This window comes from Copadichromis virginalis, linkage group LG23 (genome assembly GCF_057382275.1).
Source record: "Copadichromis virginalis isolate Kocher_CV1m ecotype Utaka linkage group LG23, C_Virginalis_male_GT1.1, whole genome shotgun sequence".
In the NCBI taxonomy this organism is placed as follows: Eukaryota; Metazoa; Chordata; class Actinopteri; order Cichliformes; family Cichlidae; genus Copadichromis; species Copadichromis virginalis.
In genome coordinates this window covers 18,118,609-18,128,720 of record NC_140639.1, presented here as the reverse complement: position 1 = coordinate 18,128,720, position 10,112 = coordinate 18,118,609, and the positions used below count along the sequence as shown (strand labels likewise).

The 10,112-nt window shown below is 40.7% G+C and overlaps 1 protein-coding gene and 1 pseudogene across 1 annotated transcript; one reads left to right on the top strand and one right to left on the bottom strand.

Moving 5' to 3' along the window:
* Window positions 1–1,076: 1,076 nt before the first annotated feature.
* LOC146680581 (uncharacterized) lies at window positions 1,077–2,546 on the top strand. The gene is made up of 2 exons (XM_085447556.1): window positions 1,077–1,496; window positions 2,187–2,546. Exons 1-2 carry the CDS (start codon window positions 1,077–1,079, stop codon window positions 2,544–2,546), a joined length of 780 nt encoding a protein of 259 aa, XP_085303682.1.
* A 5,741-nt stretch (window positions 2,547–8,287) lies between these two features.
* Window positions 8,288–9,385, bottom strand: LOC146680580 (uncharacterized; annotated as a pseudogene).
* Window positions 9,386–10,112: the final 727 nt, after the last annotated feature.

Here is a 10,112-nt window from a genome sequence, read left to right as displayed (position 1 = left end):
ATTTTAATTGACTTATTTTAAAAGACTGAACAGTCTTTTAAAAACAAGTGAAAAGCGTGAGATTGAATTATGTTTAGATCAAAAATATAAATGATTCATGTCGAATATGTGAAGCGCATATTTGCAAATTTAACAACCTCACAATAGCATGAAGCTTACTTTAGCTTGAAGCTAGAGGTTGCCATTTTATTTAATTTTATTTTCTGGGCTTACAAACAGGACACGCAACATTTAGATAACTGTTACACTGAATCTTAAGTCTGTATTGAGTGTTCTCGCTGCTGGCTGCAGAAGCTACATCATCCTATCAGCATGTTTATAGCGGCTGTGGCTATGTGCTGGTAATGTCACCGCTGACAGACTATCAACAGAGCAGCCATATTAATAATAATAAAAACAGATTTTAGAAGAATAAATTGAACTAAAGCTACAGAAAAGCAAACATCCCATAAATATGACCTTACATGAGCACAAATTTACTTTATTTTGTGGCAGAAGACAGTCGTATCCCTGCCCTATTAGCTTGTTTAATGGTTAAGCCACTGCATTTAACACCACTTAGTACAGACACTGATGCAACTTTGTAATACTCAGTAAATTTAGGCTGAAAAAAAAATATAAACAATCTTATTTCCCATTATATTTGATTATTACTAATTTATTTATCACATAATTTCGTTTAACATTAGCTAACTGGAGCCTTACGTTGGCCTTTCATGGTTTTTGATAAACTACAGAGCCCCTCTGATGACATGGTCCAAAAAATAAATAAATTGTGGCCACAAAATACTACTTCGAGGGCACGAAATAGGTATAACGTGCCCACGAAATACTTATTTGTGGCCACGAAATACTATTTCGAGGGCACGAATTGGGTATAACGTGGCAACGAATTACGCATTTATGGCCACGAAATAGATAACGTGCGCACATCTTATTGATAGAATTCCTGGACAGCTGCGTAGAGACACAAGCATAAAAGTAGGCTAAACCTATACACCATGGACAGAGACAGTCTGATTGAGTTTTATTTTAGGCTGGGAATGAGCTACAAATGCATTTTGAAAAGCCTGGCAATGCAAGGAACCATCATTATGGAGAGACATTTAAACCGGATATTGAGAGCCAAGTCGCTTTACAGACGTAAGTACGACCTGGACGCCGGGATAGATTTTATTGTGAACCAACTGCAAGGGCCTGGGAAGGATCACGGTTATCGGTGGATGTTTACAAAGTGCAAACAACACGGCATTGCGATCAGGAAAAAAGACGTCAGGATCCTCATCTCTTTACTGGACCCAGTAGGTTCCCAGGTTCGCCAGACCAGACGTCTCAGAAGGAGGCAATATTTTGCTCAGGGACCTAACTTTGTGTGGCACATAGACTCTTATGACAAACTAAAGCCATATGGGATATGTATTAATGGATGCATCGACGGTTTCTCACGCAACATCATTTGGCTGCGGGCCGCACACACTAACAGTGACCCAAAGGTTATCGGAGTGTCACGATTTGAGGAGGCAGACCGTGCGGTGGTGTGTGTGGTGGACCCAGGTGCGAACACACGAGAGTAGACTGGAGTAACCTTAACTGAAAGCGAGCCTTTATTGTGGCTGGTGACAAGGAGTGCAGACAAAGCAGAAACGCAGTGACAAACTAAACTATGACTAAACTGGGAAAGTAAAACTAGGAAAAACTATGAAGACTCAGGAAACCATAACTATGAATACTAAGACTGGCTGTGACAACATGGAGGGTGGGACCACAGACGACGCGACACAGACTACATGAAACACAGAGACTAAATACACGTGAGGGATGATCAGGGGAAGTGGCCACACATGGGAGCACAGCTGACACACATGAACTTAACGACAGGACAGGAGGAGTGAAACTGAATACACTGACAGTAAATACAGGCTTTCAAAGTAAAACAGGAAACATGGAGATTAGACATGACACATGAACCGGGGAGACGTAGTACAGGGGAGATGATATAACTGACAGCATGAACTTGACAATACAAGACACACAGACATAAACACATGAAGGGCAAGGGAGACTTAATACAAGGGTAATATATACAACTGGCTGGACTACCTAGTGAAACTAAACAAACAATAAACGATAATCATCAAAAATAGGTTAAACACAAAACACTGGGTCGCACGACCCAGGACCATGACATCGGAGGTTACTTTGTGGAAGCAGTGGAGAGTCGTGGGGGTTTCCCCAGGCTCGTACGAACTGACATGGGCACTGAGAACGTGTTGGTCAGAGACCTCCAGCGTTATTTATGGAGAAATGACGGGGATGATAGAGCAGGAGACAGAAGCTACGCAGGAGCAAGTACCGCAAACCAGAGAATTGAGAGCTGGTGGGGAGTGATGAGAAAAGAAGGAGTCGAGTCATGGATCACGCTTCTAGGAGAACTGAAGGACGAAGGATTCTTCTTTGGGGATTTCATTGACAAAGCTCTGTCACAGTTCTGCTTCATGCCAATCATTCAGGTAAATGGCCCATATTATGATAACCAGTGGTGGTAATTAATTACATTAAATTACGCTGTTTTAGCAGTAAGGGTAACAAAATAATCTTTTACATAGTTAAAACGACGTTACCTTTACCGAACGGTAAATGCAATGTATTCCTAACGTTGTTGAAGTAGGTCAACTGCGCTCTGTATGTGCGTAATGGCGGCTGAAGCATCGACCCAGCCAAAGTTTTTAAATCAGGGAACATTTTGCCAATTGAACTGATCAGAAGCCAGCACGACTTAAATGTTGTTTTTTTCTGATCGGAGGACATTATCCTTGTCTGCGCTCATTCTGCATCAGCAGTTATGCTGCAGCTACCGATCTGTCACTGCCAGTCTGTCAAAAGCAGTCAGAGGCTTCACGCATCAGTAACTCTTCAGCGCTCTATCATGGTACATTCATGGTACATTCAGGTCTGAGATGATATTGGATCCCCTCATGGGATTGAAAAATATTGATTTTGACACCTGTATTATGCGCATAAAGTTGAAAAGCTTTGCGCATCCGCACCAAGATTAGTATTAGTATAAAGCCCAGATCCCACAACTCAGTGGTTTGCCTGGTGTGGTTCTTTCTTTTCTTTTTTTGCCATCACTCCCTCTTCCTTTGGTTTTCATTAAACTGCATCCAAACATTGCTGCTTTTCAATTCATTTAAGGATGCACCACACTTATTTTCGACCATTTTAAAAATGCCTTGTATTACAGCTCTGACCTAATTCTTGTTTCTTCATCAGGAGGTATTGAATGACATCCGGAGTGTTTGGAATGCTCACCGTATAAGGCCCTCAAAGAATAACAACGTGCCCTGTGGGATACCTGATGTCATGTACATGGCCCCTCACCTTTGGGGTGCAGAAGACTGTCTTGTTCCACTAACAGAAGATTTGACCTTGTGTAAAAATAGCTGCACTTTTGTTAGTTCAGTCCCATGTGATGTGCAAGTGTTTGATTTGTGCACAATAATAATGGAGAAATCAAGCTTGGAATTCCCATCTACCATGTCCCAGGCCCTTGATTTATATTTTCATCTCAGGGATACAGTTCGTTCACAGTTATTTGAGGCTACTTAAATGGACACAAACATACAAATGTAGTACATTTTGTACTTCAGTACGTATTCCTACAGCTTAATGTACTTATTAAGTAATTATTTTTCTCCAGTGTGTAGTTATCTTGTCTTTGTATCAAAATTATCAGAAAAGACTGTATAACATAATTTTCATTTTATCCATGTCAGTAAATTAACTCATCATGAAGTGTTGCTTGCTCTTGGTAGCTACAAAGCGTGGAGTATTAAACTAAAATATGATACAGGTTAGAAAAAAATAAATCCTTTTGGGATTGAGTTAAACTTACCACACTGTTAAAGCATCAAAAGTTGTTCATAATAGTTTTTGGTAGCAAAAATGTGTTCATTTCTAACAAAAACAAGAGCACCTTGGATAAGGCAAGGCAAGGCAAGGCAAATTTATTTGTATAGCACAATTCAACAACAAGGTGATTCAAAGTGCTTTACAGAGACATTAGAAACAAAAACAAATAAAAAGCATGATTTAAAATTGATTAAAACAAGCAAACAAACAAACTAACTAAACACACACATTTCACTCCTGTTCGCGCGATCTGAACCCTTATCGTAAGGGGAGCTACCAGTCCTTCTGTGGACGAGCTACTTTCTATTTTAAATTCCCTGAATTTAAAATACTCTCTAGACCCAGTCTAGACCCAGTTGGGGAGCTACCCAGAGCTCTAATCCCACACCTGTTCGCGAGGATAACAACCACATAGACTGGCAATATATCTAATGTTGTGATCAATTAGACAAGAAGACCAAGTAGGCTAAAGTGTAGAATCATAGTTGTGTCACCAATGCTCCAAATGTTTCTTGAGCCTATAATTTTGTTATTGTGGAATAGATTAAAGCAATCCCATGTTTGATAAAGAACGGCTTCTTTTCTTAAAAATCACAGCACGTGTATGACATTATAGAGTGAGTAGTTAAATAACTTTCAGCGGTGTCATTAGACATGTTCATGTTTAAAGATGTATAGAATGTAACAGAGAGGACAATGTTTTGTACAAATGAGAATGGTTTACTGGTGTCTTTCAAAGTACACCATACTCAAAAACAGGTTGTATTTTGCATATAATAACAGGATAAAATAACAGTTATTTCTAAAATGTTATACAAACCTCTTTACAATGTAACCAATCTCTGTAATTGACAACTTTTCTTCTAAACCCATTAGGAACATAAAGGTTCACATTCTTGTTTCTATTAAGATTTCTGCAAACATCTGAAATACTTTAATATAGAACATGCTTAATCAGTTGGAATATGGCATTTGTAATGGTGTTGTACTTATGTTTGTATATACAGTAGACAGCACTCAGCAATCTTCCAGTTTGTAGAACTGTTACTGTATGCTATATTGGAAATATTTGTTACTCTTCCTGTAGTAAAAAAGTATTAGAATGTTAAAATTAGTAATTTATTTTGGCACTAGCCAAAAACACAGCAACAATGTGTGCAGCAGGAACAGATGCTCTTCTATGTTTAGTGTACGGATTCCTACCAGGTGAAGCACTGAAAATGTTATTTAAATATGTATATGTATTTTCAACTGGTGTTGTTTTGTGGTCTCATTCCCCAAGCAATTTGTTGCCTTATTTTGTCCCCAACACTCACTGCTGCTTCTGCAAAGTCAGAGTGCTAAATGCTGTCTACTACAGGTAACTCCACTTCAAAAAACCTGAACATTCCCTTTAGCTTACTATTTTAATTGGGGGGAGAAACTAAGAAAGCACTTACTGACCAGATGAAAAAAAGGCTGCACATGAAAAAGGCACAATGGCCTACACTGTTAAGAGAACTTAACCACCCAGTCTATTGAACATTCACATTCATTCCTTCATGTTAGTGTTAACTACACCCGTGTTTCTATGAACTGTTAGGGTGGAAAACCTAAAACGTGTAGGGCAGAGTGCCTTGAGGACCAAGGTTGGGTAACACTGACCTACACCACATCCATCACCCACATAGAGCTTGCGAGAATGCTGTTAAATTCACTGCGAAAGTCTGGATAGCTGTGATAACCAAGGGGCAGCTTTAGTACACATCCACATGTGTGGGATTGTGGTCTGCGGAGGAAATCTGTAGTTTCTATGAACTCAATTAGTATGGCTTTATCCAACAGATTGGATCCTGTACATAACTGCAGGAAAAGCTGAATATAATTGAAATCAATTTCTCCAATGTACCTTTTCAGGTAACGAGAAACTGTTGACTGGGCAGCTGTCATCTCCTCTGGAAAGATTAGAAGCTCCTTCACTGTTTTTACAGTTGTTGTTTTTTTCTGCAATGAAATGATGCAGTCCTTCTGGTGGGAGTAAACCAGCTACAGAACCCACAACGGGACGCCAGCACTTGATTACAAACATTGGGGCCTGAATAAGTACTTTGTGTCCTATCTGTGCCAAAACAGGGAGCAGTGTGTCCTTGGTAGGAACCTGCTTGCACTCATATGCATCAAGTACTTCCAGCAATTCATCTGTATCCACTGAATTGAAGTCATCCAAAGCCTTCAGGAGAACAGATCACTCTTCTTGTGAGACATACAAAAGAAAGGACTCTTTTAAACTACTGGTTGTCGAGCCATACAATATCTCCTCCAGAAAGGGTATTGCAAGCTTCACTGGGAAGTAACCAGCTTGTTTCCACCCTACAACAAACACTCTAGCTATAGCCTGCCATTCTTCACACTGAAAGTCATGGCGGATGAATGGGACTTTCACCTCAACTCCCAATGTGCAGCTGTCATAGAAATCCATCCAAAATTCTGTCAGGCAGTCCCGCAAAACACCACTTCCTTCCCCCTGTTCAAGCTCTCCATTTGGTAGCAACATTTTGATATTGACCTCAGATGAAATAATGTTTGAGTCCTTAAAGGCACTGATCAAATCAGTAAGACAATGACCTCTTCTAACAGTTAGCATTACAGGACAAGATCGTGATTCAGGGGGTGCTTGGTCAGGAATATTGGCTCTCCTGTCAGCCCCGGTGAGAGAGACAATGTGTGATGAGGTGGATCAGACTCTTTTTCTGTAAACAGTGTTTCAGGGTTTAGTTCAACCACACTAATATCCACCCTGTTATCCCCACTAATAATAACAACTGCATCAGAATCTTCACTTTCACCTACATTTGGCAGACCATCCCATGGTAATGTGTCATTCAGTTCCAAATATCCACTTATGGAAGCTCCATCATTAATTACAAAGTGGTTTGATGGTTCTGAATTTATGTTTTCCACCAACAGATCATCAGCGGCCTGATTAGGTTCATTGTCAGTGAGATCTACCAGAGGGCTGGGTTATTGCGTGATCGGCCTCTATGTCTTGAGGCTGCTGTTGTGTTTTCTTTCTGGTACACAGATAAAGTCGCAGAATTTTGACCTTACTTTGCTTATACAACTCATCAACTGTACTGGAAGCATCCACATGCATCTGTGAGCTCTCAATATGAGTTGAATAGTGTGAAAGACTTTTTTTTTTTTTTTGAGGTGCCATTGGGGAAAAACAGATTTTCAGCCATAAGTTTGATATTTGACACTGTTTCATTTTTATCTACAGATAAATGCCTTGTTCCACCACCACTTACAGACTTCACCTGTTTGAACCCACCCTTCTCCTCATCAAAATCCATCCAGCCAACCTAAATTCGTCGCACTGTTCGTTTTGCATTTGTATTTTCTGCCCACTGAGACAATTTCTTTTTAGGAGGCATTCCCTCAGCTCCTGTCAGTCTTTGTCGTAGCCTTGAGAGTATAGATTCTTTCCTGGATGGTGACGTCCGTGACAGTGTTGCTTGTCTGCAGAAGGCCACAGTGGAGACTCTATCATCAACTTTGGGGATGTACTTTGCCAGGTCACTGTCTGTCATTAAGGGAATGACAGTTTCATCAATCTGAAAAATATAAATAACAAATTAATAAAATTGTCAATATTAAAAAAAACAATGAATACATACAGCTGCATATTTTAGAGTTGTTTTTTGCTATCTACTTTTGATAACAGATACTTTTGGTAATGTGGTACACATTTGTCCAACATAAGATGAACAAAAATTACTTTTTAAATTACTCTTTAAACATATCATGTCATTAATTAATGTCATTGATTAACCAACATATGAAATTCAATAATTTTTTTTAGAATGTGCATAGTTCAATTTTTTTTCAATTCAATTTTATTTATATAGCGCCAAATCACAACAAAAGTCGCCTCAAGGCGCTTCATAGATACAGAGAAAAACCCAACAATCATATGACCCCCTATGAGCAAGCACTTTGGCAACAGTAGGAAGGAAAAACTCCCTTTTAACAGGAAGAAACCTCCGGCAGAACCAGGCTCAGGGAGGGGCGGCCATCTGCTGCGACCGGTTGGGGTGAGAGAAGGAAGACAGGATAAAAGACATGCTGTGGAAGAGAGACAGAGGTTAATAACAGATATGATTCAATGCAGAGAGGTCTATTAATACACTGAACAAAAATATAAACGCAACACTTTTGTTTTTGCTCCCATTTTTCATGAGCTGAACTTAAAGATCTGAAACATTTTCTACAAACACAAAGGACCCATTACTATCAAATACCGTTCACAAATCTGTCTAAATCTGTGTTAGTGAGAACTTCAGGTTTGCCGAGATAATCCGTCCCACCTCACAGGTGTGGCATGTCGAGGTGCTGATTAGACAGCATGAACATTGCACAGGTGTGCCTTAGACTGCCCACAATAAAAGGCCACTCTGAAATATGCAGTTTGATCACACAGCACAATGCTACAGATGCCGCAGCTTTTGAGGGAGCATGCAATTGGCATGCTGACTGCAGGAATGTCTACCAGAACAGTTGTTGTGAAATGAATGTTCATTTCTCTGCCATAAGCCATCTTCAAAGGCGTTTAAGAGAATTTGGCTGTACATCCAACCAGCCTCACAATTGCAGACCACATGTAACCACACCAGCCCAGGACCTCCACATCCAGCATGTTCACCTCCAGGATGGTCGACCAGGTGGAGGCCAGCCACCCAGACAGCTGCAGCAACAATCGGTTTGCATAAAAGAATTTTTGCAAAAACTGTCAGAAACCGAGTCAGGGAAGCTCATCTGCATGCTTGTGGTCCTCATCGGGGTCTAGACCTGACTGCAGTTCATCACTTTAACCAACTTGAGGGGACAAATGCTCACATTCAATGGCATCTGGCACGTTGGAGAGGTGTTCTGTTGACAGATGTTTTTACTGTTCAGGGCAGATGGCAGACAGCTTGTGTTGCATCATGTGGATGAGCAGTTTGCTGACGTCAATGTTGTGGACTGAGTGGCCCATGGTGGCAGTGGGGTTATGGACAATGAACACGAGTGCATTTTATTGTTGAGATCCTGAGGACCATGGTTGTGCCATTTATTCATGACCATAACCTCCTGTTACAGCATGATAATGCACGGCCTCATATTGCAAGGATCTGTACACAATTCCTTGGAAGCTGAAAACATCCCAGTTCTTGCATGGCCAGCATACTCACCAGACATGTCACCCATTGAGCATGTTTGGGACGCTCGGCTCGGGTAATATGACAGCGTGTTCCACTTCCTGCCAATATTCAGCAACTTTGCACAAGTATTGAAGAGGAGTGGACCAACATTCCACTGCCCACAATCAACAACCTGATCAACTCTATGTCCATTGCACACCATTTGCCTCACCTTCTGAGGCAAATGGTGGCCACACCAGATACTGACTGGTTTTGCGGCATCTGTAGCATTGTGCTGTGTGACCAAACTGCATATTTCAGAGTGGCCTTTTATTGTGGGCAGTCTAAGGCACACCTGTGCAATGTTCATGCTGTCTAATCAGCACCTCGACATGCCACACCTGTGAGGTGGGACGGATTATAAGATAAGATAAGATAAGATAGAACTTTATTAATCCCTCGGGTGGGTTCCTCTGGGAAATTCGACTTCCAAAAAAAGCACAGCAACGACCAAAGTTACAGTTACAGAACTGTTATATATATATATACACACACACACACACACACACACACACACACACACACATATATAAATACAGAGACAAATATAAATAAAATATACAAAGGGGATAAATAGAATAAATAGGAATAAAAAATAAAAATACAAGTGAATTGCACATTTCAAGTATTGAGTCTATTGCACTGTTGACTATTTACAAAAAGTATTGCACAAGGTATTGTACAGTGAGGTGCAGAGGCACTACAGCTTAGTTGTTCCCCCCTCCTTTGTCCTCCTGTTTCCCCTCCCTCTCCCCTCCAGAGAGGAGTTAAACAGTCTGATGGCGTGTGGGACAAAGGAGTTTTTAAGTCTGTTAGTTCTTGTCTTGGGGAGAAGCAACCTGTCACTGAACAGACTCTTCTGGTTGTTTATGGCCGTGTGCAGAGGATGCCCAGCATTGTCCATAATGTCCATCAGTTTCTTTAATGTCCTTTTCTCTGCCACTGTCACCAGAGTGTCCAGCTTCATGCCGACCACAGAGC

Coding starts and splice junctions, on each gene's coding strand:
- LOC146680581 (XM_085447556.1), top strand. CDS start 1,077: ATGCAAGGAACCATCATTATGGAGAGACATTTAAACCGGATATTGAGA. Junction 1,497..2,186: donor CTAACAGTGACCCAAAGGTT/ATCGGAGTGTCA, acceptor CAGGACCATGAC/ATCGGAGGTTACTTTGTGGA.